This window comes from Sclerotinia sclerotiorum, genomic scaffold, assembly GCF_000146945.2.
Source record: "Sclerotinia sclerotiorum 1980 UF-70 scaffold_3 genomic scaffold, whole genome shotgun sequence".
Taxonomy (NCBI): Eukaryota; Fungi; Ascomycota; class Leotiomycetes; order Helotiales; family Sclerotiniaceae; genus Sclerotinia; species Sclerotinia sclerotiorum.
In genome coordinates this window covers 306,777-334,080 of record NW_001820833.1, presented here as the reverse complement: position 1 = coordinate 334,080, position 27,304 = coordinate 306,777, and the positions used below count along the sequence as shown (strand labels likewise).

General features: G+C 44.6%; 9 protein-coding genes across 9 annotated transcripts; 4 read left to right on the top strand and 5 right to left on the bottom strand.

Annotated features, from left to right (window-relative positions):
* Nucleotides 1-203: 203 nt before the first annotated feature.
* SS1G_02234 (hypothetical protein) lies at nt 204-4,845 on the top strand (the record flags this gene model as incomplete). The annotated part of the gene is made up of 2 exons (XM_001595968.1): nt 204-242; nt 301-4,845. The coding sequence occupies 2 exons, from the start codon at nt 204-206 to the stop codon at nt 4,843-4,845; spliced, it is 4,584 nt and encodes a 1,527-aa protein (XP_001596018.1).
* A 393-nt stretch (nt 4,846-5,238) lies between these two features.
* On the bottom strand, nt 5,239-6,644 carry SS1G_02233 (hypothetical protein; the record flags this gene model as incomplete). The annotated part of the gene is made up of 4 exons (XM_001595967.1): nt 5,239-5,381; nt 5,664-5,918; nt 5,996-6,487; nt 6,614-6,644. The coding sequence occupies 4 exons, from the start codon at nt 6,642-6,644 to the stop codon at nt 5,239-5,241; spliced, it is 921 nt and encodes a 306-aa protein (XP_001596017.1).
* An 820-nt stretch (nt 6,645-7,464) lies between these two features.
* SS1G_02232 (hypothetical protein) lies at nt 7,465-9,918 on the bottom strand (the record flags this gene model as incomplete). Its single annotated transcript, XM_001595966.1, has 2 exons — nt 7,465-9,776; nt 9,885-9,918. The coding sequence occupies 2 exons, from the start codon at nt 9,916-9,918 to the stop codon at nt 7,465-7,467; spliced, it is 2,346 nt and encodes a 781-aa protein (XP_001596016.1).
* Nucleotides 9,919-10,366: 448 nt separating this feature from the next.
* SS1G_02231 (hypothetical protein) lies at nt 10,367-13,009 on the bottom strand (the record flags this gene model as incomplete). Its single annotated transcript, XM_001595965.1, has 4 exons — nt 10,367-12,590; nt 12,644-12,756; nt 12,815-12,881; nt 12,966-13,009. 4 exons carry the CDS (start codon nt 13,007-13,009, stop codon nt 10,367-10,369), a joined length of 2,448 nt encoding a protein of 815 aa, XP_001596015.1.
* Nucleotides 13,010-13,489: 480 nt separating this feature from the next.
* On the top strand, nt 13,490-14,519 carry SS1G_02230 (NADH-ubiquinone oxidoreductase 30.4 kDa subunit, mitochondrial precursor; the record flags this gene model as incomplete). Its single annotated transcript, XM_001595964.1, has 3 exons — nt 13,490-13,859; nt 13,944-14,362; nt 14,430-14,519. The coding sequence occupies 3 exons, from the start codon at nt 13,490-13,492 to the stop codon at nt 14,517-14,519; spliced, it is 879 nt and encodes a 292-aa protein (XP_001596014.1).
* Nucleotides 14,520-17,666: 3,147 nt separating this feature from the next.
* On the top strand, nt 17,667-18,167 carry SS1G_02229 (hypothetical protein; the record flags this gene model as incomplete). Its single annotated transcript, XM_001595963.1, has 1 exon — nt 17,667-18,167. One exon carries the CDS (start codon nt 17,667-17,669, stop codon nt 18,165-18,167), a length of 501 nt encoding a protein of 166 aa, XP_001596013.1.
* Nucleotides 18,168-19,690: 1,523 nt separating this feature from the next.
* Nucleotides 19,691-21,504, bottom strand: SS1G_02228 (hypothetical protein; the record flags this gene model as incomplete). Its single annotated transcript, XM_001595962.1, has 6 exons — nt 19,691-19,912; nt 19,965-20,074; nt 20,144-20,435; nt 20,487-20,750; nt 20,806-21,283; nt 21,338-21,504. 6 exons carry the CDS (start codon nt 21,502-21,504, stop codon nt 19,691-19,693), a joined length of 1,533 nt encoding a protein of 510 aa, XP_001596012.1.
* An 812-nt stretch (nt 21,505-22,316) lies between these two features.
* Nucleotides 22,317-24,224, bottom strand: SS1G_02227 (hypothetical protein; the record flags this gene model as incomplete). Its single annotated transcript, XM_001595961.1, has 3 exons — nt 22,317-22,733; nt 22,780-23,897; nt 24,149-24,224. 3 exons carry the CDS (start codon nt 24,222-24,224, stop codon nt 22,317-22,319), a joined length of 1,611 nt encoding a protein of 536 aa, XP_001596011.1.
* A 728-nt stretch (nt 24,225-24,952) lies between these two features.
* Nucleotides 24,953-26,732, top strand: SS1G_02226 (hypothetical protein; the record flags this gene model as incomplete). Its single annotated transcript, XM_001595960.1, has 3 exons — nt 24,953-26,346; nt 26,412-26,624; nt 26,714-26,732. The coding sequence occupies 3 exons, from the start codon at nt 24,953-24,955 to the stop codon at nt 26,730-26,732; spliced, it is 1,626 nt and encodes a 541-aa protein (XP_001596010.1).
* Between the last annotated feature and the right edge of the window lie 572 nt (nt 26,733-27,304).

Sequence of the window (27,304 nt, the reverse complement as noted above, 5' to 3'; positions counted from 1 at the left end):
GTCCAGCTCAAGATCCCCGACTCATACAGCTACAATATACCGATTTAACTTGAAAAAATCCTCACCAAACTTACTTGAATATATACCAGGCATCATTTGGGGTGTTTAAAGGGGGGATTTAGCTTGTTGTGGAGGAGGGGGGGATCGGCGCATTGCATCAGTTGTTCTGGATGTCCATTTTATGAATTACGACCTGTTACGATATGGATCTCGGCGATCAACTCACCAATGTATTGTCTTGTGTAAGTCATATTACTTGGTTGAACTCGAAAAACCGAGTAGCTAATTACATGTACCCAGAACAACTTTGCATCAATAGCCTATGAATATTTTGAAGCCCAGTCGCAAACACCTTCTTCTACAACTACAAAAAAACATTTACAAGATGTTGAGACCGTATGGAGGAGACATGGCGCCCTGGTATATTACGACACAAAGCGGGAGGGAATCTGGGTCTTCCAGCCAAGTCCAAATTCCCCAAATAAACCTCTTGAAGGGGACGAATTGCTAAGCCAGGCCAATCTTCCCGCTGTGCATGGTGTCGAGTTATTGAAGAAAGACAAAGGGATGTATGAGCCATCCAATCTGGCCCCGAACAAGTCTATAATGCCCACTAGCTTGAACACACCGACTAGCACATCTTCGCCTTCGCCACTCGACAATACAATACGAAATGCACAAAATGTCAATGCTAGGACCATGCAAGCGAACTCAGCCCAGAATATATATGATCCGGCAGCATCATCTCCTGGTGTCAAGTCGGCAACCGGTTCAGCCGATGCACTCCCGTTTCTAAAAGAGGTTCAAGAGCACTTCATATCATCCGTTCAGGGCTCAATTGTACATAGGCTTTGCAGTGACCATGGATTTATTCCTCTCAACTCACGGACGTTACTTTTCCCCTCACAATCGCCGTCGAGATCAATGGCATATTATCAATCACCCAAAGTTTCCGACAACGCAGTCAGTCTTGTCAACTTAGACATCAATCTTACTTCTTTGGGGACGTTATTGATAAAAGCTTGTTCTTACGTTACTCCTGGTCTCCAAAGTATAAGTCTGTCAAATCCAGAAAAGCTCCAAAGGATCTTATCCCAGGGAACTGAGTTATGGTTAGCACCAGGGGGAAATCCTGCGAAATTCTACTCATTTTATGATGACGAGCAGCTACCCAGTATTCAGCCTATTTCAGATTTACAAAAATATCCTGAAGATCAGAGCTGGCGCTTCCACGGAACTACGATAAAGTCATGGCAGTCCCGGTGTTTAGACTGGTTATCGACTAAGGGTTTTGATCCAACTTCAATCGAGGAAGGTGGTTGGATGTTTGTCCAGGTGCTGAACACTAATCATGTGTTTTCAAACCCTGAGTACGCGGATATGCCCTTCCCCGACGAGGGCGCTATTGTACCTTGGCCAGCTTTACTATGCTTCAGAGCCGTCAAAACTTCTTCTACAGACCTTCAGCCTTTAAACGCGGACTCTTTCGGGCATGTTGATCCTCTAACTTTTGCTGAGGAATGGTCCATGAATGCGGAGAAACAGGCGAGCATTATATTGAATAGACAGCAGGAGCGGAAGATATTAGAGGCTGCTAAAGAACAGGCTGATAGGGAGGCACAAAATATTCAAGCAAATGTCAATTCCGCTGCGTTAATGGAAAAGGGCAACAATGCTGGCGCAATGTACCCTACGCCTCCTGATGCCGTACATCATCCCGGGGGACCAACACCCTCATTTGATGGTGCAGTCACAACGCCGGGGAACCCAGCGCACTTATTCTCGCATGATCTTGAAGCGGCAAATCCAAGCACCTCTATCATGAATACTATCGACACTGAGCATTGGGTGACTTCAGAACAAAAGCATCGCTCAAATTCTAACATGAACTTTAGCGAAAACGATAATGATAATGATAATCTTTTTGGAGAGATGGGAGGTGACTTGTTTGGCGACACGGACATCACAGACGCGGACTTTAACTTTTTCGACCAACCTGATGATATGCAAATGGACCCTCCGCCAGGTTCTCCAGTTGCGGCTTGCTTGCCTTCAGCTCATCAACGTAACATTAGTGAAAAGTCACCCATTTCGAGTAAGCCGTCAGTACCTCAGGCAGTATCTCAGGATACGATCATGGAGGATGCTCAGCCGGTAGAAAACAGTTTGCGGCAATCAGTCTTAAAACAGAGCCTCGCAAAACCAGCAAAGGATATGGATGTTGAAATGTCCAATACTAATGACAGCTTGGTATGTCCTGCTCCACCACGGTCGCCACCACGCATTATGGCACCTTTCGACAAAGAAACAGTATTCGGGCAGCTGGTAAAACGAACCTCAAAGTTAAATAGCGGATCCAGTGTATTTGATAAAGTCAAATTCGAATATTCACTGGCTGAGATCGACGAGAAATACGGTTCTCACGGGCGATTTCGATATACCGAGGATGAGTTAAAACCACAGCTCATAGATCCGCACGATCCTACCAACCCAGAATCTCTTGACAGGCGGAAAAGCGAGAACAAACGTTCAGGGTCTGAGGTGCTGACTCAAATCTTGAACAATGAAAGTGGGCAATATGAGTTCGAGCTAGATAACGAGGTGGAATCAGACATGGCCAATGACTTTAACAGTGTTAGCGAAGCATCTGATTCCGACGAGACACTCCCGGTAGGGCTTTCTGCTATGGTTAGACTTGGCATGAAACGAAAACGCTATTTTGACGAAGGTAGCATCAGCTCATACAATGCTTTCACCGGAGAGTATGAGCCATCTCCGGCGACTCCTCAATCCATAGTTGAGCCACAGGTTCCAATCTTCGAATCTGACCCTGCAGACTGGTCTCTGACGCCATATTTCACCTCCCCCGAACCCGACATTCAGCCTAGTGGATTATCGGATCAAGATTTGATCGAAACGGCTCAAATTATCGCAGACCAGGCTGCATCAGGGAACCTTAGGGTAAATGATCAAATTAGTCAAAATGCGGATACTCATGCCCAGGCTATATTTGCTACTAGAAGATTGATGACTGCGGTCCTGAAAGCTACTAAAACATGCTTGAAAGATGTTAAAAGATGTACCCTGCGGTCATATCTTACCATTCCAGGAATCCCCGTCGTAAACCCGGCCCTGCGTCTACCTCCCAGACCAATGCCAAATCCTAGGGCAGCACAGAACACAGAAATTTTGAGATCGAGCAACCTGTTTCCCGTTCAACCCCCGCAGCTTGAAGTACGCAGAGGCGACTCTAAGTTGGCGGTTCTACCTCCAGCGATACACTTTTGGGATAATTTGGGCTTGGCGCCTTTCACAGGAAACAAAGATGTTAACGCTATTTGCATCTATCCGGATATCGTAGGCATCACCGAGAATGCGGATATTTTCCTCGACCAAATGCGAGGGGCGTATGAATCATTCAGGTTTGGTGGGCACGACAGAATTGTGTTTCCAGATTCACCCAAAGGGCTCATACATTATCCAAATGATGAATGCAATCAAGGGATTGCCAATACGAATGCTGTAGCTTGTCTAAGCTCTCTTAAGGATATAATGGCGCAATTGAGCAAGAACCTTTCAAGTATGACTGCGGAAGAGAAAAATATCGTTGTGTACTTCGTTTACCCTATCGACAATTCGTTTCTGCTGGTAAATATCTGCGCTGCCTTCAAGCACTTGTTTAAGTTCTATAGGAAGTCGTTGTCTGAAAAGAAGCTAAAAGCTGTCAACGAACTGGTGTTGCAGCTTGTGCCGTTAGATTTCATGGCTGCTCCTAACTCCTTAGTAGTGCCATCGCCAGCGGAATATTCGCGTCTCGCAATGGAAGTATATGATCGATGTGTAGATTTTGCATCATCTTCCACTACAGCAGCGATTCTTCTAGAGAAACCCCTCCCACGAAATATTGACTTCAAGTTGCACGTCAATCCATCGCCAGCATTGTTACAAGAAAATTCTTGTCTTCATATTGCTTACTCTCAAAGTATTGATGAACGTTGGATTACTGCGGCATGGTCAGATAATAGGGGTACCAAACAAATGACCGCTTCATATTGTCTTGGCCGAAAGAATGAGCCATTCACTCTTCTCTTTACAGACATTGCGAACGAAATCTGGGAAACGACTCTTGATTTGATCTCGAGCAAAAAGGTCCACTGGCGGATAATTATTGCGAAAACAGCTGTAATGGAACAACCCGAGATTGATTTCTGGACAGGTCTTGCCTCCACAGAATCTAACGCTTCAATCAGCCTCACACTAGTCACTGTACAGACAGATCCATCATTACGGATATTACCTCCACAAACAAGGATACCACCTCCATCGATGACAACAACACAGTCCGCCACGACCCCCGTCTCCACACCTCAAGCATCTCAGTCGTCCATCTTCTCCCCGGACAACCCATCCACACCTTCTCGTGACTCAACAACGAACGCTCCTACCCCTTCCGAAGCACCCGCAGTCCCTCATGAACCAGATCAAAACTCCCGCCTCCTCGACATCACGGATCAAACCTGGGGCGCCGTCCTTTCTCATCGCCTCAACAACTCAAATTCCCTCCTCGAATTTAACCCTGCTCTGATTTCCGGCTACCTTATCAAAAACAGCGGTACCAACACCGATGACCCGCCCTTAGTAATGGAAGTCAATATTATTCATGCGGAAGTTGTGGGGAACCCGCGCACTTTTCATGATACTTTGTTGAGGGAAATCTTGGGCTATTACAGGGGACTAGCTACTCTAGCGAGGGTTAGGGGCGTGGTGCATCCTGTGAGAGATGGAAGGCCCTGGCATGTTGCTGCGGCAGAAAAGGCAGTCAAGGCTTTGTACATGTTGGTTTAATGGATTATCGTTGCGGCTAGGAGAGTTTGGGGGAATCGTGGATTTAGATTGGATGGGACGGAATCGTGCAGCTGTTTCTTTTGGGATGTTGATAGATACCCCGGGTACCTCTTTTTGTATATGTATATGGTTGGTTACCCATTGTGAATTTGTGCTTGGGTGGGTGAAATGGGTTGTTTATATGATGATGGTGATTGGGATTAGGAAAATAAACGAAGGAAAATAACGAAGGAGAGGGAGGAATTTGGTATAAACTTGAGGTGATAATAGGATACGTCTTCAATGATTTCTGAGGATTGATACTTGATGTGATGATGTGATGGGAAAATGCGTTGTGCAACTAATGTGTTAGAATGAGCAATTTATTTATGACTTCTAAAAAAGATGGAGTGTCTATTCGGAGGAGAAATAACAGGCCGATATTGACCACGCGAAATGGTATGTGCGCCCTCGCCAAATTTGGTGTTGCTGTGCATTAGCCAATTCCGGCTTGTTTTTTCTCCTCCGAATAGAGTCTATTGTACTCCATCGCATGTCTATATATCTCATATGTATATATATGCAGTTGATGCACCAGGTATCTAATCTCCCATCTATCCCTTGCATCAATATCCCCCGCATCTCCACACACATCTAGCTCGCTCAACTAGTTCTATACTTCTAACAACCCTACGCATCAAACACCCCAGGAAACAAAAACTCTACATTCTTCTTTCCCTCCTCACCCCTTCCCTCGGCCTTCGTCATAAATTTAATCATGCCCGTCGTGTTCCCCTCCCAATGTTTCGCCAACACCATCTCGCTATGTTCCTGCTTACTCAACGCATCCAAGACGGCTCCCACGAGTCGTTTCGCATTCTGTCCATTGGCGTGCATATGTCCCATTACCATTTCCACATCCACATCAGCAGTGCTGTGCCAGCAGTCATAGTCGGTTGCCATGCAGATCATTTGGTAGACCATTTCTGCTTCGCGGGCGAGTTTGGCTTCCGGGAGCGCTGACATGTTTATTACGGAGCCGCCCCAGGAGCGGTACATGTGCGATTCGGCGCGGGTGGAGAAGGCGGGCCCTTCTATTAGTGGAAGAGAAGTTAGTATATAGTTATTGTAGATGAAGAAAGTACTCAGTAAGGAAAATGGAAGCACAAACCCATGCAAATAATCGTCCCCTTATCATGCAACACGATTCCCTCCCCTTCAAGCGCATGTCCACACTCCCTCACCACCTTTGCAATCCTCTCATCGAACGGATCCGCAAATCCCACATGACCCACGACACCCTTCTCGAAAAACGTAAAAGGTCTCACACCCTTCGTGCGATCTATAACCTGATCCGGCACCACGAAATCGCGGGGTTTGATTTCCTCGCGCAGACTTCCTACCGCGCTGAAGGCGATGATGGTTCGGACGCCCATACTACGGAGCGCGGCGATGTTGGCGCGGTTGGGTATTTCGTGCGGTGCGAGTTCGTGGTGGGTGCCGTGGCGGGAGAGGAAGGCAATAGGTGTGTTGTTGTGCGAGAGGATGTGGATGGGGGCGGAGGGGTAACCCCAGGGGGTGAGGGGGTTGATGGTTGCGATGGGGATGAAACCTTCGAGGGATTGGAGACCGGTGCCACCGATTACGGCGATGTGGACGGAGTCTATGGAATGGTGATTAGTTTGTTTGAGGGATTGATTAAACGAGCGGGTTTGGACGGGATGGGGAAAGGAATGGGAGTAAACAAAGACACAGATCGATCAATGGAGAGGTATAATCTTTTACATACCAGAGAAAGTGGTAGGGAGTGATTCCACCATATTGACTTATCTTTCGAGGTATTTATCGTAAATTACAAGAAAACTAAAGATTGAAGAATAGATAGCAACTTGTAACGAGTTAAATACTCGTATGTATGGCGACTTCAAAGTAAAGATAAAAATCAACAAGGTCAGTTTGGGTTCAGCTTTTTTTCTACTACCCCGCCAACACTGTCGTCCCTGGCTCTGGCTCTGCCCCACCAAAGATTTCACGAACAGGGATTATTAATCTCTCCACGTGGGACTCTCCAACTTATTACTTGTATGGTTGGTTATCAAGTGAAGATGGATTGCTGTCCGATGGAGTTTGATAGAAGTATGATTTTAAAAAATAATTTACAAATTACCTAGTATTGTAAGAATGGCACGTATGAATCCATACAAGATCTTTCATGCAAGAATCCTCACTCTCATTACAGTCACAATGCAATCTTGAAGAAAACAAACCTCGCTGTGCAGGTATTGTGATTGGTATTCCGCTATGCTTTGCCATGCTTTTTTATGCTATGCTACGCTATGCTAATAAATCGATAAACTTGACGCTGTTGCCAATGCTATTGTCATCGGCACTCTAAATCATACAACTAAGGCTATAAGTAATCTGTGCCTGCGGTGTATGAACAACCACTTGCACATTTCGTGTCCATATTTCCATACCACTCGTACTTATACACTATGCCGTGATTCCACCCTCATCATATCAGATATACAGGTATCGATACAGAGATGAACATACGCAACAATCAAACACTTCGTTGTGTCGTCATCATTCCAGTGTCCTTTCATCTTATCAACCTCGGTCTTTTAGAAGAACAGTCCATTAATGTCCTGTTAGCAATATCTTCCTATTCTTCTTCAACACAGCGAGCAGTCTCTTCTCCAACTCCTGTGTCTCTTTCTTTGCAATCTGCATTGCAGATTCTGATTCCTTTTCATTCAGCAACTGAACATTTTGAGACGTCGGTCCGCGATCAAGAAGATCCCGCCCTCCTGTAAGAGACGCTGTCATATTTGCGATTCCCGTATCGAGGTTACTGCCATCGCCAGGTGAACTGCCGTAAGGGAAATCTTGATTTTCGGGAGAGTTTGGATTCAAAGGTGCCCAGCCGGACAACTCGCTTCCTTGTAACATGTCACCCGACAGAGCATTCGCACTGAGTGCTTTTTCTAACTGGGCGTTGTTAGAGAGAGATGGTAAGACGTATTGATTGATATAGCTCAAAGCTTCATCACGTTGGATCTTGCTTACCGCATCCAAAGGTGCAGTATTGCTAGCAGTTGTTTGTGGAAAGTACGAAGGAAGCCCGTTTGGAACAGCTCGACCGCCAACCAGGTTGAATCCGGTGCCTGCATTATGCTTTGCGGAGATAAACGCAGTGGGTCCAGCATCGGCTGCAAGTCTTGCTTGGAGCTCCAAGAATCGCTCTTCTTCCTCGGCGGTGAGATTGCGAACACAGTCACCATTGGGGGTCAGCATGATTCGAATTGATCCTGAAGCTATCTTGTGAACAGGTTTTCCCGCATTTAGTTCAGCCCGCTCTTCTGGACTTATATTGAGCTTCGGGTTTGATTCCAATAGGACAACAGCATCCTTCTCTCTCTTCTTCTCATTATTGACACCAATGGGTGTTTTCAAAAATACGTGTTCCGACATATTCAGTGCTCCCTCACCTTCAAGTTCTTGAACGACGCTGGCTGGTGTTGGAGTCGGAGGTGTGAATTTCTCTGGAAGCTCCTCGTCTTCAACAATAGGAGCTCGTGGTGGCTCGGGTGGCGGTGAAGCTTGTTGTGCCTTAGCCTTGCTTTTGCCCTTAGCCTCACTCTTACTGACAGCTTTATCGCTACCCGATGAAACAGGCTTCTCCGATGTAACAGATTCCGCAGCTTTAATCTCCTCTTGGGCAGTAATCACAGGGGGTGGCGAAACTGGTCTGCTAGGCGCCGGTGTAGATCCACTGACGCCACTGCTAGCCTTCGTCTTCTCCTTCTTTACCTTCATCTTCCTGCCCAAAACCGGAGGTTGTTCTCCCTCGGTGCGCTTGGATTCAGCTGCAGCTGCCATTTGAGCTTCAAGAGCAGTTTCCTTTTTCTGTGCCTTAATCTTATTTCTTTTTGCCGTGTTGATTTTTTGGGTTAACGGCTGTCCATTCCTAGATGGAGCAGGAGAGCTAGCTCTCGAAGCTGTCGCCGACATAATTGACGCATTATCTTGCTCACTGGGGGTATCAGGAGGGTGTGCAGGGTATGGAGCTGCAGATGTGGCAGAAGTTGGAGCAGGGCTTCCCGTTGGAATCACCTCAGCCTTCGGTGTCTGCGTGACCTTGATGGTTCTCAATGGAATAGATTTAGCTGCTGGCAACGAAGGAAATTCTGCTGTCGAGGGAGTGCTTTTACCATGCGTCTCAATAGCGCCCGACAACTTAGGATCAAGTTTTGTGGAAGGGGGAATAGTCAAAACAGCTGGTGTTGGTTTCTTCTCGCCTGCTTTAGCACTCTTTTGGGCATTCGAGATTTTGGGTGTAGATGGCGCCTTGGAAGACGAGGTAACAGCTTTTGACACTTTCCTGGATGTGGGAGGTCTGACTTCTTTCTGTGCTCCAAGAGCTGGATACTCTTCGGTAGAGAGATTTCTCTGTGTTACAGGAGTAACTGCCGCGGAGAGCAAAGGAGTTGCAGGAGCTACAGGGGCTGTACTAGACTGAGCTACGATTTCTTTTGAAATACCAGACGTTGTAGCAGTGCTTTTGATTTCTTGTTTTGCTTGCGATTGAGGTGCTGGTGCTTCAGAAACAGGGACGGGCGAAATTCTTGATTTTACTGGAGAAGGCGTTGAAGGCAATGACATGGCAAGGGGGGTAGCAACACGAAGAGGGTGTGACATGCTAGACTGTCTCGATGGCGTGAATGGCGAAACCATTGGAAGTGCCTTAGAAGGTTTTCCGATTGGATCTTCCCGGATTGCTGGAGGAGGATGCCCATGAGGATTTGGTAGACCAGGTGGGAAAGCGGGAGTATTCGACCGGGACACATCTCGCGATATCTCGCCATAGTTCATGGGTAAGTCATCCGGTACACTATCTGACACTAAAGCGTCGACATTGTGCGAAATGCTTTCATCGAAAGTTGGATCTACTAAAGAAAGTAAATGTTAGCGTGTCGTTTCCAAGTAAACACATGTGCAATGATAAGTGGGCAGGCGAGGTGGCAGCAACATCAACATCGGTCAGTACACAATGCTACTACAGGACAGGGACACGGTCACATCACGAACCATCATCGTCTTCGATAATTGAAAGAGCGGGCTACCGAATATATAAAATATGTAAGAATGATATATTTTTCCAGCCACTGTTGTTGGCCTGGGATCGGGGACTATAACGTACATGAGAGAAAGCGGCCGCGGTGAAGACGATGATGGAACTCCCGGCGTGACTTGTTTTGACCTTGATGCAACCCCAAACGAAAGAAACAGAAAAGAAACGATGGCAGCAATCCCATGAGGTCCTCTCACTCATTTTCCAAACGCAATGTGACGCCAATGCATCCGAAGCATCCATCTTGGAGCTATGCCATGCCCGCTAAAACAAATGTGTGCTATACCTAGCAACAATGCAATATCCTTTGAAGGGTTTTTGCCAACGCCGTCCTCGTAAAATGAAAAAAGAAAGAGATCATTATCTACAAAAGCCACGCCAAATATTACACCCGATTAACATGGTCATCTACCACCTGCCGGGGAAACCTGCTCCTCCGCCATACATCAGGTTGGGGTTGTACCCACCTTGAGCCTGACCACCAAACAGTCCCTGTCCGACTCCGGCATTGCTCTGTTGTTGATGCTGCATTCTCGCCTGCAGGATACTTGGGTCCGCAAGATCGACTAAGCCACCTCCCCCAGAGGAGGAAGTGTTAGCATGTCTGTGCTTCTTTCCCTTCTTCTTCTGCTTTTGACCGAAGTCATGAAATGCTCCGGTCTGAGGACCGTAGAGCGATGCCAGAAGGTTTGAAGCAGGAGCTGGAGTGGAGGAGGCAGATGGGAACTGTTGATGAAGAAAATTAGGAAACATGTACTCACGCTTACTTGTATCAATACCCTGGTTGCCACCAGCACTAGGGCGACCCCTTAGCATTTCACGAAGCATCTCATTACTATTCTCCTTGTTGGCATTTCCGAATGCCGAACCACCACCCATCGAGTTACCAAATCCATGACCTTGGCCAAACATACCTCCGCCAATTGGGGGAGTGTTAGATTTCAGACCTGACAATCCTGGAGGGGCTGGGATCGAAGAGTTAAAAGACTGAAATCCTTGCTGAGGATGACTTGAAGGAGGCATCATTGAAGCTTGCTGTTGCATCATTTTGCTATTGGCAGAAGGCTTGATGGAAGACGGTCCAGCGGCACCATCCATAGCAAAGCTGTATCGAGAAGATTGTCTATTGTGACCTTGCTGCTGGAAAAGCGCAGTATTCTGATTCAATGGATTTCCAAGTCCACCAGGAGAAGGAATATGGTCCATGAAGCTTGATGGAACACCGGATGGTGTCTTGAACATTGAAAGTTGAGACTGTTGCAATGGAGTGAGAGATCGTCTGTTAATAGAACTCAAATTGCTGATATTCTGGGGATAGTTTTGTTGTTGCCCAAGGCTTGGGCCAAACGGACCAGCGGTGGAGCCTCGTTGGATCGGTAGTTGCGAACTTTGATGACGTTGGAATCCAGGAGGTTGATTAATCTCCCGCCCATTATCTTCGGGCTCGCCACCTAATTGCAGACTACCACTTTCCGGTTCCTGTTCTTCCACGGGTTCAGGTACCGATTGAACATCAGCTTGCGATTCCTGCTCCATGTGTAAACGTTCCTCCTCCTGTTGCTGCTCGCGCATTAAACGGCGTTTCTCTCCACCATGGTCATCAAAGAGCGGCGGGAATGATGCGAGGTCGTCCTCGTGAATTTTAGGGCCATCCCAACTCAGCACATCAGAATTAATCGACCTGAGCAGTTCGGCACCAAGGTGCTCCTCCACAGGATGAGACACATCCTCAATAAGAGGGCTGGGTTCTGGAGCTTCAATTGGGCTGGCTTCGCCAGACGATTCCTCTTGGTCTTCCACAAGCTCAGGAGTTTCTTCCTCGACTGCTTCAGTTGCAGAAGGAATGGCATTTGAGATAGCAGGACTAGGGGCAGCACCACTCGTGGCATGGCTTCCTCTTCTGCTGCGTTGCTGCTGTACTCCACGATTGGCCCAGTTAGCAGTTGACGGAAGTGCAGGACCATCTCCACTGTCCGAACCATCTTTACTTGCTTCCCGTGCCATTGGTGGTGCAGCGGCAGCCAGTGGTTGTGCCTGTTGAATTGGTGGTGCTGCTTGGGCTTGAGTGCGGGATGAAGATGCCTTGGGCGGCAAAGGTCGTTGGGAGTTCACACTATTAATGGACGACAAATCTTGCCTAGAATAACTGTCGTCGTTGTCGCCTGGTTCGTGTAAGAACATGCATTGCTTGTTTGTGCACACCTCATTCCGCAGATATGCTGAACAGTACTTCGTAGTTCCCAATTGCGCTCGTAAAATTCGATCACCGTTTGAGGAACCGTTGACCGCTGTTATGCACCGTTCCGCATCTAATTTCGAAGCAAACGTAACGTAAACTCCAAGAGAACCAGCATTTTGGGCTGACTCGTTCTGTTTAGATTTACTGACCACGATCTTGATGATCTTCCCATATTGCCCGAAATACTTTTCGCCGCGTAAAGTCTGAAGAAGTTCGTCTTCTCGTATGCTTGGACTAAGGCCGACAACATATACTAGATTTTTCTGTACAACTCGTAAACCTGCTAGATGCTTCCGATTTAAACTTTCTACTTCTCGCTTTTGGGCTTCTTTTTGCCTTATTTCGGCTTTCTTTTTAGCGTTCTTTTGGACATTGGCTTTAAATTGAGCGACTCTATTTAACTTGCGGTCAGCAGGTCAACCTCTTGGAGCTTTCGGAAAACATACTCTTCAGGCGTAACAACTTTCCATTTTATTGTTTTCTCGTCATAAGGTCTTCGACAGGCAGGACAGAGGCCGTTGATATTGTTCTTAATGTTGTTGAAGCAGAACTGACAAATCTAAAGCGATGGCGATTAGCATCAAATCAGCAGACAGTGACAATAGTGGTTAAGTTACCTGGTAACCACAAGGGCATGGTTGGAAATTCTTGTCTGATAGATCGAATTCTTCGACGCAGAGTGGGCTAGTGAAATTTGATTAGCAAAGTGTTCACAAAGATATCATTCGCCCAAGCCGAATAAAATTAACAAGAGATATGGCAACGTACCATGTATCCTCATCTTCATCGATGAAGCTATCCTGAGGTGCCATTGCTAAGGCTTAAGATGTGCTATGGAAAAAAGGGACGAAATCCGAGGAAAGTATGGATTTGGTTCCGATACGCAGTGGTGTTGTGGCGCGCAAAGGAATACAGCGTGGTATTAAGTGTTTGGAGTATTTTTAAATTATCAATACTCTAGATGTGAGAGTGTGATTCTCCGGTATCGATATGTAGAAATTTATGCAATGTAATGGTGTTGTTGTGAAGTCGAAATTGAATCAATTAGATGAGTGAGGTAGGAACTTCGAGGATCATAAGTGAGAGTAAAAGTCATGTTCGTTCGCTCTTGGTTTGTACACGCTAGAAACTCGGTTATGTAAGCGTGGAAGCTGTGTACATGATTCGATTCCATTGTTTAACCTCAGGCAGCATCTCTAATCTCCCAGGATCATCAAGCACCCAATCTGAATATCATCGTCAATGAATTCCTAACCTCTGCAATTGGACTTCACAAGATTCAAAGCTTTAAGATGGCGATGAGAGTGTCAAATAGTCGGGCTTTGGCCTCCGCCATCAGATCCACAAAGAATTCTTTAGTTCAGCCCAGGAAGTTCAATATTCGAAGCTTTGCCTCCACACAACATGCTCGAGTTGTTGTCTCCCCGGATACTCCCAACATGCGACATGCTCAGAGATCTCCCGATGTTCCAGGAGGTCTCCGTGTTCCACCTGTAAATCCTGCAGACAAATATGCAGCAAAGGCAGATGATTTGCACAGATATGGATCATGGCTCATGGGATGCCTCCCAAAATACATTCAACAATTCTCAGTATGGAAGGACGAGCTTGTTATATACATTTCTCCATCTGGAGTAATTCCTGTATTTTCATTCCTCAAATGTGCGGACCATCTTTCAGAAGTGTGCCACTCCCTTTGGCCAGCTTTCCAATATACAAATTTGCCGCAATGCTGATCATTCCCAGATAATACTGCCGCAGAATTCACTCAAGTCTCAGACATAACTGCCGTTGACTTCCCCACCCGCGATCAACGCTTCGAAATAGTCTACAACCTTCTCTCCGTGCGCCACAACTCCCGCATTCGCATTAAGACTTACGCTGATGAGGCCTCTCCCGTTCCCAGCATCTGCAGTCTTTATGACGGTGCCAATTGGTATGAGCGCGAAGTCTACGATCTCTTTGGAGTTTTCTTTGTTGGTCACCCGGATCTTCGTCGCATCATGACAGACTATGGGTTTGATGGCCATCCATTACGAAAGGATTTCCCATTGACGGGATACACGGAGATTAGATACGATGAGGAGAAGAAACGTATTGTGGTTGAACCATTAGAGTTGACCCAAGCATTCAGAAACTTTGAGGGTGGAACTGCTGCATGGGAGGTATGTCCATCTTTCTCTAATTCATTCCTTGTCTTTGAAATTGAGAAGCGTTGTTAACATTGAATAGCAAGTCGGTTCTGGTGTTGACAGGAAGCCCACCACATTCAAGCTTCCTACACCTAAGCCAGAAGAAAAGAAAGAGGAACCAAAGAAATAGATTCGAAAAGTCTATTGTACATAAACTTCAAACATATCTCATATCCATACAAATGTCGGCACACAATGCTAGACTACCGCCACACTTTCGGAATGATATTGAAATGCGTGAACAAGGAAACCCCTACAATTCAATCATTACCTCTACTACATATATGTCAAGATGTTTGTTCGTGCAAGTTGACACGCTTGCCTTCTATTACACTAGCGGAATGCGAGTGCAGCCCAAATTTCCTTTTCTCTTTCAAGAAAAGAGAAAGATGCCCATGGTCCTCATTCTGATGTAATTAACTGGTTCCGGACATCTCTCTCATTGATGTATTGGCCTCTATTTTTCATCATATCAAGTACCAGGTAACCGCTGAGTACTACATATCCCCTCTTTATCAGCAAAAGCTACTGCCGATCTGACCACTTGATATTCTGAACTGTATTGGACACTGGAAATGCTTAAGTTGTCCCACTTATTTTAAGGTATTGAGAATCATCAGTCGGAACATCATATTTTTGATCATTGTCTCGTATATCTAAAACTAGGACGATGTAGTACGTAAAGTTTAAAGGCTCAAAATAATCATTTTCATTTTCATTTTTCTCCCTCGTTTTCGGAAATCTTATTCACTCAACCGGGAAACTTTCTCTCAAATCATGCCTTAAACAGGCCTCAAATTGAACAAGCCAATCAATCGATCAATCACCTTAGTAGTACAGAGGTGAAAATGTAGCCTTGGTCTGTTTGCGATCTTTCAGATCAGCAATTATACTACACAAGACGTTTTCATCAGCGCAATTCAAGAAATAATATCCTGTTCACGAAGACCCACAATAATAGTGACACCTGTTGGAAGTGGCTTGGATTCGATGAAGACTTGGTGTTTGCCGTCTTTCCTCGCTGCCTGGACTGTTCCACCCTTTCAATAGACACTCCTATCAACTCCTGCTTGAAATGTCCAACTTGTAGTCCTATAAGGAAAAGCAGAGATAAGATTTCGCTTGTCAAGCATTAAAATGCCTTCGACATTGAGGACAAACTCCGGACTTTTTCTGATCTTCCGGATGGTCCAGTAACTCTAAGGGTAAGAGATCAACCAGCCTGTTGTCCTTCAAATAAGTAGCAAAAGCCTTGAAGAAGCTTGACTGGATACTGATCGCTCTGAACCTACTTGCCCATCGCAGGCTCATAACCTGTTGGAGGTCATGTATATAAGGCTGATAAACCTTATTATAAGGAAGTAGTGGCTCGTAGACTACAAGGGAAGAAGCAAATATGAAATTCAATAATAGTAGCAGGGCTATATAGTAGTTTTGGTGTAGCAAAATCTGTAAGAGCAGAAATCTCCCTCAGCTTGAAGTCGAAAAATGAGACCGTGAATAGGTCTGTTTACAAGTGCTGGGATAGGTTGTAGCTCGGTTCAGCAGCCGTTAAGCTTGTTCAAAGCCGTGATTTGACACCAAACATAATCGTTTCACCTGTGGCTTGAGAGTGGCCATGATAAGATAGACCAAAGATGTGTTGAACACTATGGCGAACAAAAAGCTGGTCTAGAGCTTGAAGATGCGTTTCTGGTATCTTGGGCTGCTATGATCATCGGAAAGGACATTGTACCTAGTATATCTCTCCAAATCATACGTAGATAGCAAAAACAGAGGTTACAGATATCAATTAGAAGGAAGGCGGGCTTCACACGTGATATAAGATTCCAAGAAGTCTTTCTCAGTGAGTAATCGACGAAGACCGGGGATATCTACAGAAGGAATCGACTGCAGAAGTGGACATGATGGCTGTAGTTGCTGTAACAGAAGAAGCTTTCAAAAGAATTATAGAGAATGACGTTAACAAATACTAGAAATAGACATTATAATGATGAATATAATTTAATTCTATTAAATTAAGATTATAATATCTTTATTAAATATTGAATATTAATCTATATAAAATTTTATATAAGATAAAAGATTATAAATCTTTTTTTGAAAAAAAAAAATCTAATTTATAGAAATCGTCGTTTTTGATATAAAAGGATGGTCCAAAATTGTTACGACGGCTTCTGGCCTCGTATCATATGACCACGTACGAAGTCATGTGATCCTTTCGATCCCTTCGATCCCTTCGGTAAAGGGATCGAAGGGACCGAAGGAACGATAGGCATGAAAGTCTATATAATCAAGATGGATTTCCTTTGTATAGAGCTTCGTGCTCAAGATCAATCATTTAGTATACTCTACTATTAGTTACGAATTGCATATCATTATTGTCATTACTTTAAGTCCCTGCTTGACGCCTAGTTATAAACCACCTCGAGAGCCTAGAGCACTTCCACGTGATCTAGACGGCAAACCTCGTAACAAAAATAAGGTATTAGACTTAAGTCCTCATTCCGACATAAATGGATATCGGATCATCGGGCCTTGCTTGTTTGGATAAGGACCATGGCGTTCTACAGCTATTCAGACGTTCTCCAACCATCCAACCACCCCCAGATAATCTTGGCTATTATGATCGATCCTGAGCACCGTCATTGAACCTGGTAACACATCTTATTTATCATTCCCGAATTTTCTTTGCGCTCCGATACCTCCAAGCAGTCATTGACCATGGGTGTTGCACAAAGGGCTCAAGAATCCATAAATAAGTTTTTTTCAAGATTGTGAATCTCCAAACCAAGCGCAATGCAATGAACTCGCCTTGTCTCACACCGGTGCTTCATCCATCCAGCCAGTCGGCATCCAGGGCTCTTTAAGCTATACCACTCTTTGCACGGGTGGCCAGACGGGTGAGGTGGGGCAGATTGTATCCTTTCGTCTTCCAGATTCTTGACTTGATAGTAGTACAGTTGAGCTTGCGAGAGATATACAAGGCCAATTGGTGCCGGAGGCAAGATATTGTGGTACAATCGGAGATCAAACACTCGCTGTTTCATTATGCCTTATTTACCCGGCATTTCCTGCCTCGAGGCTTTTAGTTGTCAAGTTACCATGGATGCAAATGACGAGATTAAGCATCTTAAATTCATGAACAGCCTAGCTAAGTCAGCATTCCTCTCATCTCCATGCACGGACTGATACTAATATTTATAGCTACTTCGCAAGATGTTGGCACAACTAAAAATCTATCGATTCAAAAGCGCTGGCCCAACACAAAGATGCCATGCTTCGTAGATTATTAAACCTCCGGCAGTCATCCACTGTGCTCTCAAGCTCATTCATAGCTGAGTTAGAGCTCATCGTACCAATTCTCTTCAACTCAGATTACCCTCAAGTCCTTACAAACGGCGACCTCTCTTTGACTAATATTCTTGTCAATGAGGAGACGTTTGAAATCACGGCAATAGTTGACTGGTCTCTAGCAAACGTTTTACCTTTTGGTATTGAGCTGGGCATACTTCGCCCCACGACAGGCTACATGGACTTGGAGGGCTGGCACGATTATAGCTGTCGGAATAAGCTGACTGAAGCTTTCTGGACCGAGTTCTATGCTCTCTCCGAAGCTGAAGCAGATCTCCGTATTCGTGCGGAGTTAGTAGCTAAGCTGGGCGCTGTTTTGCGGTACGGATTTCAGCGTCATGCGGTTGTTGCACCAACCGAGGTAGTTGCTGAAGAAACTTCAAGCTTTTTAAAAGGCTGGGCTGCAGATTGTGCTCATACTTGACCAAGGCAGTAGGGCATATTTTTTATCATTTTGGCATTTTTCTGTAACAATCATAGAGTACGCCATGGCTTTTTTGGTTTGTTTATTTGTTTATCCTTATCAGTCTACGAATATGTAGAACGTCTAGGTGATAAGGCCCTTAGCAGTTTCTATGCGGTGATGCTATCTGGGGATACAGCATATAGTTAAATGAGGAAACTCGCTATCAATGCAGTGAATATTAGAGATTAAGCTCTTTTTTTTTTGGCCCTAATCGACAGCAATTGAAGCATTATTAATGTTTTTAAAGTCAATGATCTTTACAAAGTAATCATAAAAATAGCGGTAAATATCCCGAATAGCAATTTTTTAAGTTTCGTTATTTTGAATGATAATCATTAATAATAGGAATATGCTAAATCCCACAACTTTTAAAGAATTAAGCGATCGTATATAATCTTCAAAGAAAATGCACCGAAAAAGGCGATATTTTCGAGACGACCTCGTTCCTAATTGACGTTGAAATAAACTCCGTGACAAAAAGTCTTTGTGGCATCACCACCTGAAACAGGGGAATAGTTACATGGGTATTGGTGGATGAGAGGATTGTAAAGTATCATGAAGTATCATGCGAAGGTTCATAACGAAAGAAAGTTCAGTATCATCACAGAAACTGTGATTTAGAAGGTTCAAATTTTTGTACTGGGTGGAATGTTGGCACGTAACCCGCCATTAATTAATACACTTGGACTAGCATCGCTTAATTTTTATCGTCACTGCCTACACACGAGTTCCAAATTGACATTTGTACTGGCAAGTACCCCGCCCCATTGAAAAGTTTATTATTGTAGGTATAAAGATAGTCATCTTGTCATTGAAGCTACGGTCCTAATTATATGGATCTCAACCATATTTGAAATATTGAGCCTAAAACCGTATAACAAAATCCCGATATACTGGCCCCCCGATTTTGCACGGCCTCTATCAGTTAGCTAGACATGCGAAACATCCTAGTTGCCGTGCATGCTATTAGATTTCCAGGACCAGTATCCACTAAATTGCAGCTTTCTCACTCTCATCAAAACGACCCGCTCTTATTTCGTACTAATCGCGCGTTTCATTTGAAGATGTTGAACGGTTCGCGGATGATAAATTCGGGCAATATCATATCTTGCTTGAAGTCAATAGACGTGCTCAATTTCATGAGGATAGCATACAGAGGCGTATAAGCACTAATACATTAATTGCAACCCGAGGATGATAATACTCGCATAATTTCTTGTTAGGTAGACACTCCCGGACAAACTAGATATCAGATCTGTAGCAATCCATTGTCCGATCATTGGCAAGAATATTTATGAGACAAGCTCGAGCATTCTAGTTACTGGGTTTCCTGATTTGAAAGTTCAATCCGCTATTATTCGGCTTTTGAGTTCACAGCTCACCGTCATTGATAAATAGAAAACGTTGCTATTTGAGACAATAAGTATTGCTTCATTCATTCCTTATCCCGGAGACTACAAACTGCCCTCCATGCAAACAATTTACAAATAGTAACGGAACGTCTTGTTCTCCCAATCAGTCAATACAACACGCTCACCTGTCAAATCTACCTCATCAATGTCCACCACATGTTTAGGTTCGGGATCGATATAAACTCCCTGCTCACGATCGCGCCGTTTATTCTCCCAGTCCATATACTGCCTGAGCACAATGGACAGCGCGATTGCAATGACCAGACAAGCAATCATGCCATTGTATGCAGTCTGTTGAACAAGTTAGTCTTCAACTTTCGATTTAAGAGGGGGGAGTTCATACGTGGTAATTTGGTGCTTCGGCAGATTTAAATAATTGAGGTCCGCCAATGTTGCCGGCACAGTATCCGATAAAGAACATGGCGTTGACGGTGGTTTTCTTGGTGAATCCTGCTGTGTCTTTGCGAATTTTTTTGGTAAGTAGACGTGAAATTCTACAATTTCATGGAAGATTTGACTTACTGCTTGCCATCAAGCTCAAAAGCAGAGGGAAACCGGAAGAAAACCAAACCATCATCCAGCATCCAATTAAGCGTCCATATCTTTTGGATGTTGGAATTTCTCTGACTAGCAAGATACCGAACAATGCAAGGAAAAATCCTACAATGATAATTATAAGACGAGATCTGCGGACTTTTGAAGCGGCGTAGGTCGCGGCAATTACAGCAACAATTTGGAAACCTCCGTAGGGTATGCCGAGTAGAATAGTATTCAGTTCGTCAAAGCCAAAGGACTTGATGATGAGAGCTCCGAACTTGTAAATCGTTAGTCAAAGAGCAACACGAGACAAGCGAAGGGTTCTTACATTACTAACTACACCATTGGTGATTGAGGAGACACCAATGATCAGGGATATAAGCCATGTTTTGGGATCAATCAATGCCTCAATGCATTGGGATCTTGACCACTTATCCGTTTTGAAACTATGTAGTATCTTTTGTGGTCGTCGGTCAACGATTTTTCGCTCGCGTTGTGTCAGAAATCGAGCAGTCAAGGGAGAATCAGGCAAAGTGAAGTAGAGTATGACTCCCCATAGGGCGGTAATCAATCCAAATATGATAAACAACCACTGCAAAAAAAATGCGTTAGATACAAAATATTAGAACAGCTGGTAGATGACTCACTCTCCACGGCTCCAGACTTCCTCCAATATGAGCAATACCGTACGCAAGTAGGCCTCCAAAAGTATTGGCGATGCCGTTTCCTAAGAACCATATGCCGTGTCTCCAAGCATGTTCGGAAGGCTTATACCATATTCCAGTCAACAAGCTAAAACCAGGGCTGATAGTACTCTCCGTTACTCCTAAGAGGACGCGGAGAACACACAATGCAATAAAGTTACTTGCAGCTCCATGACAGCCTAGCACAATCGCCCAGAGGACAACTGATACTGAGAGGTATTTGGCCAGAGGAAATTTGATGAATCCCAGAGATGCTGGGTAGTTAGCAATCAGATAGCCGAAATAAAAAGCACTTCCCAGCCATGAATATTCCTGGCCTTTAAGCTCAGTATCAGTAATTAAGCCCATTACTGAAGAATAGTTGAGACTGGTTTTGTCGAGGAATTGCAAGAAATAGGAAGCCGTCAGTAATGGCATCAACCTGTCGTCTTTGTTAGACCTCTTGTTTCATCTATCTCAGAACAGCGTTACTTACCGCCAATCAATCTTTCTTAGCAATGCTTTTTCTTCCGCGACGGTGGGATGCCAAGAGGTCTCGCCAGTTTCCACATTCTCAATAATTTTCTCTCCTGGCCGAGAAGACTTCGAAATGGTTTGGAGAGCGTCTCCGCCAACACTAATTTTACCGTCGACTGAAAACATTTTCAGGATTTAGAATGTTTACTGAAGACAAATGAATTAATACAGAACCATATCTGGTGCTGTTGAGCAGGTTATATCTCCAAGAACGATCCGGAACCAAGACGGAAGATGCTGAAGATTCGTTACTCTCTTTGACCTTATCACCAATAATACAACTTAGTAGTACAGACACGAACCTAATGATACCGGCCACAGGGGAATGCTGGGGCGGAAATCCTCCGAACGATCGTCACACTCGCCAACTTGAGCGTGTGATTCGCTAGAATCGACGACGAGAGGGGTCACATAGAAGTGCCGTTATCGGCCCCACAGTACGTTGGACGTACGACCGCGGTATGACTAATTGATCAAAATGGGGGAAACTCGCCTGTTCCCTAGTGCCGGCTTTTACTGACCCCGCAGTAGGTAGGTAGGCACTGAAAGGAGTATGTATCTTCGTAGTATCCATCTTTGAATATTTAGGTAACACTATCTCTCCGTTAAACTTGTTTGTTTGACTCGTGTAATTGATCCTTATACGAATTTGTATAGATCTGATATGATTCGCTTAGATGGAAGAAGTAAAGAGTCGCTTTTGTTAAGTATAGTACATATCCATTGACGCCGAGTAACCTTAACCTCTTTTCCCCTGATCATCAGGCAACCAAAGCAACCTCCTTTCCAAGTGTTCGATCCCAAAAAGACTATTAGGATGAACGTTTAATCCAATCAGACTGACTCAGATCTCTTGAGCAATGAGCATCCATGTATTCCATCGAATTCATTTAGCGTAAATACCCTCAATACATTGAAATTAATGTATACATTTTCTCCTAAACGGCCAGAAGAATTTCCCTGACCTTACTTAAAGATATTGTCCCCATGTTGCTCCGCTTGAACGAAGAAATACGCTGGAAGGCTTCGCGAAGGCGATGGTTAGTTATTCTAGCTTGCAACCATTCTTGGTGTATCATATCATTCGTTTCGACAGCTGCAATGAACAAAGACCATTGAAATTCATATACTGGCTGTTGTGGGCCGGCAGGACAAGCATGCATTGCGAATAGCAGTAGCTGGCTCAAAATAGCTTTAACATCAGGTGTGACTTCTTCTCCGAATGAGCTTGACCCAGACCGGGCGAAATATATTTGGAGTGCGTAATACATTGTAGCCGAGTTTGAACAATTGAGTTTCATAGCCGGTTGCAAGGTCATGTCTGAAGATCCATAATAGAAAACAGCACCGTAACGCTATAAGGAGTAAGCATAATCCAATGCCATAAGTATCATAACTTACTATTTCTAGAGCAGCGAGTTCTTTTTGCAGACTCGCTAGCATTTCACTGGACTCAATGTTCGAGGGTAATTGACTAAATTCGCTGATCCTGGAGTATAGAACCAGCATATCAGTCATCATGTCAACTGGCAAACAACTCTCAATATCCCGAATACTTTGCGATATTGGATATTCTGTTCCCCAATTAAGTTGTAAAGCAAGGCGAGATTCTGCTTGTACAGCTGATAGGTGATCAGGATGTGCTTGAAAGTAGTTTATTAAACTAGGCTTACACCCTAAAAAGCTTCCCTGTGCATCAATTTTCAGTAGCCACATGATCATACGAGCGATTAAACTTCGCTCTGCACGTTCCTTCATAGATTTTTCATTTGTATGTGACTGGCCGTAGATAGGCACTATTAAGTTATACTTTTTTAGATGCTCTGTTGCTGTAACACTGAGCTGGTCTAATTTTGGTATGATGATGCCGTGAGATCGTGACATATACATGTTTATGCAATAAAAAGACCCTAACACTGCGAGATGGTCCGGAAAACCTTCACCTCCTAAAGCTAGCATGAGCAGCTCCGTGCCTTTTTCGTAATGTTTATGGCCATTTTGACGGAGGCGACTAACATCGACGGGATCGGAGGGCGTATCATAAAGCGACACGGCTAGTATAAGGTGGAGAAGCATCTGTGAGTGCTCCAGTCCGTGAAGTAACAGTAAGGCAGGAGTGGACCACTTTGGGTCTCTCGTAGTTTGAGTTGAAGAAAATGCTGTCCTATAGTGTGCGAGAGCTAGCTCTTCGTCTACAGTCAGAGACATCTCATTTTCCGACACAGCTCCCTGTGTCGACAATATGTTTGCTATAGGAAGCTGTTCGAAAGATACAGGATATGTGCGAGCATAAGCATTTATACACTGAGGACCTGGGAGTATCCAATCGGAAGCGAGGTTCAAAAGTGTATCTGCTTCTGTCTCAATATTTGGCACTTCACACTGAGATGTGTCTGTAGAATCTTCTTCTGCTAAGAACAAAGATGCCGATGCAGCTGCTAATCCATGGTCAAAACCCGAAAGATAATGGTTTAAAAGCGCTTCTGAATCTGGTGGCGGTTCATGTGATATTTGCAAAGCTGGAGAGAGCGACTGAGGATACCAGTCAGAATTCCGAGACTTAAGTGGGCCAGCACCACGTCGTCGCTCTCTCATACTTGGTAAAATACGGGAGCATGGCTGCAGGCAATTGAGCTTCAGACGTTCGCACCTTCCACAGCAAGGAAGACGTTCATCGCACTTGACCTTTCTTGTGCGGCAAGTCAAGCATCCTGTGACAGAAGTATCAGCAACTGCTCAACTAAAATTTGGTGCAATAAAAAGTACCTACCTTGCTTAGAACGGGAGGTACTAGACCGCTTCCGCTTGGGATTGGCCTTTGCGGAGGTGGTGGCAGAGTCTGACATGATGAGTGTATCACCGAAGCTGTCAAGTTTGGCCTCATCAGTGTTTGTGACCTGTCCTCGGTGATCCATCGATTTGTGGACACATATGGTTTGTATGTACTGGCCTAAATTTTGGTACCATATTGAATAAAACCCACAAAAGGTTATCACCCACTGCGTCTATTGAGAAATATGCCGGTACACGAACGCAATGTGGGAACTCAAGAAACAAGACAGCCGATTTCATATGACCCCCACTTTCTCCGCACTAAAACACTATCAAAGAGCACAGACCCCGAGGAGCTAAGCGAAGAGGCATCGATAACTATATCATTTTATTGGCTCAATTACACGATATGCATAGTGGGTATGAGGAAGATTCCAGGGTCTGAAGTGGACTTATCTCGTGTACTTATCTACAATGACTTCCGAGGGCGACTTGTTTCTTAGACGAGATCATAAGCCATACATCCTCCTGCCACCGTTATCTTGACGACTTTTCGATCTTCCTGTCGCCCGGAGTTCTTGACTTACTGAGAGTGGGGTCGACGGCTAGATGACCACGAGAAATCAATCTAGGTAGACGACTTTCCACGAAATTTTGTCGACATCGGAACAAGCAACCTCCTGGCGATACTCCGGCTGTTTCAAATCTTCGCTCAATATTACGCGTGTCTTATATAGCTTCTGGCTAGGGTTCAATTCAAAAACTTCAAATTCTTGAATAGCCCAAGCCTACCTCCAGCATCATGGGGAACACCATATCATACAAAGTCGAGGAACATCAGCTTGACCTCGATGAAGGAAAGGGATCCATAATAGGACTTCAATATGATTCAAAGGCACGGCGGTATGCAGGGATACCATATGCGTTACCTCCCGTAGGAAATCTACGCTGGCGAAAGCCACAACCACTTCCTGTCAATTATACTTATGCATCACATGATGGTAAACCATTCGACGCAACAGAATTTGGACCAATCTGTCCACAGGCCGCTTATATGACAGCTAAGAAAAATGGAACACCTGAAGAGGCATTTGGTGAAGATTGCTTAAGACTCAATATCTGGACACCAGTCAAATCAACTGAGGGCAAGAAATGGCCAGTAATGCTATGGCTTCATGGAGGGTGGTTTCAAATGGGTGATCCATCACATGAGCCGGTAATGAATCCAACCGAACTCATCTCAACAGGGGAGTTGAATGCCATTGTGGTAGCTATAGGCTACAGATTGAACCTCTTTGGCTTTCTTGCGGGTGATGCCTTGCAAGCAGAAAACGACAATGCCGAAGCAGGTAATTATGGTTTGTGGGATCAAAGACTGGCTATCGACTGGGTTCGAGAGAACATAGCACAATTTGGAGGTGATGTAGAGAACATTACCTTAGCAGGGAGAAGCGCAGGCGCGTACGCCGTGCATGCGAACGCCATGTATGAGTTCCAGAATCCAGCGACCCAAGCTACCTCTCCGTCGTTCCATCGCATTGTCATGATGTCCAATGCCATTCCAGCGCAACCCAAGACACTTGTCGAATGCCAAGACCAATTTGATGAGCTTTGCCAGTTCTTTAACATTTCAAAAGATTCCAGTGGTGTCGAGAAACTAGCCGCGCTGCGCCAAACAGGATCAAAAGAACTGGTAGACGCCATTATGAAATTGAAGCATCACACATTCCGCCCTGTAACCGACTCGTCATTCATCCAGCCTGGCATGATAGACTATCATCGCAGTGGCGAATTCGCAAAAGAATTCAAACGGCGCAACTTCAAAATACTTATCGGCGAAATGTTAAATGAAGAAACATTATATGCTGCAACTAATGGTCCTGAGGCGAATGAAGAATCTCTTCGTCTACAGGTATCCAATTACTATGCGCCTGCAACAACGTCTCGCGTGTTAAAACACTACAAGCTTCCAACCACGGAAGAGAAGGATGAATGGACTGCCTTATATGGTCATATCATCTCGGATGGCCAAGTACGGGCACCATCTCGGTTCCTGGTAAACAGCCTCTTTTCAAATGGTGTGGGAGTTGAAAATATTTGGCGATATAAGATTTCGTATCGGCTATCATTCATAACAGATGCTGTAGCACCAAGGAGCTTTGGTGTAGCTCACGCGATGGACAAGCCACTCTGGAAGTGAGTCTCCTTCATTAAAAAAGTGTGAAAATAGAATTTAACTAACTTTTCTTTTCACAAAATAGTTTTTCGATAATGCACGGCCCAACTGAGCAAGAACTTGTGCTGATGAAAGATTGGATCCGTGACTTGGTCGCATTCGTTGGTGCTGAGGATGAGTATCGATATGGTACGAAGGAGATTGATGACTTCAAAGTCGCTACGCCCGAGCGGACAATTGAGATCCAGAAGGATACTAGGTGGAAGGAGCTCCTAGAACTTGCTGATACATTTTCTGGGTAAGAAAAAAGACTTGTTAAAGCAATTTAGATACAATCTCAAGGTTTACCAACATTCAACTGACACATAAAGAATGTTGGAGATATAGTTGTAAATTTCAACCCTAGAATCGTGAAATACTCTTTCTAAACGCGAATTTTCGCGTTTCGAGAATACAAGGGTTTTAGGAAATTTTGTCATGGCGTTTTAGGTTTTGTATGTGTAAATCTTGACTGATTCTGATAAAAATATGACCATGTAAGACAAGTTTGCAGCGCCGTCTGAGTCTCAGCCTCAATATAAAACCCTGCTAGTGCTTAATATCCTTAGCAGCTGCCTTTTCAATATCGATAGAATTTGATAAGTAATCAAAAAACGATTAATTATTAAAGACAAAGTAAAAAAAACGATTTCTTGTTACGAGGTTTGCCGTCTAGATCACGTGGAAGTGCTCTAGACTCTCGAGGTGGTTTATAACTAGGCGTCAAGCAAGGACTTAAGTAATGACAATAATGGAATGCAATTCGTAACTAATAGTAGAGCATACTAAATGATTGATCTTGAGCACGAAGCTTTATACAAAGGAAATCCATCTTGATTATATAGACCTCCCTGCTTCGTGGCTCGAAGGGAGCCAGGTGGATCTTGCTTCTATCGAAGGGCTCGAGAGGCCAAGCCTTCGAGCTCTTCGAGTCCTCGC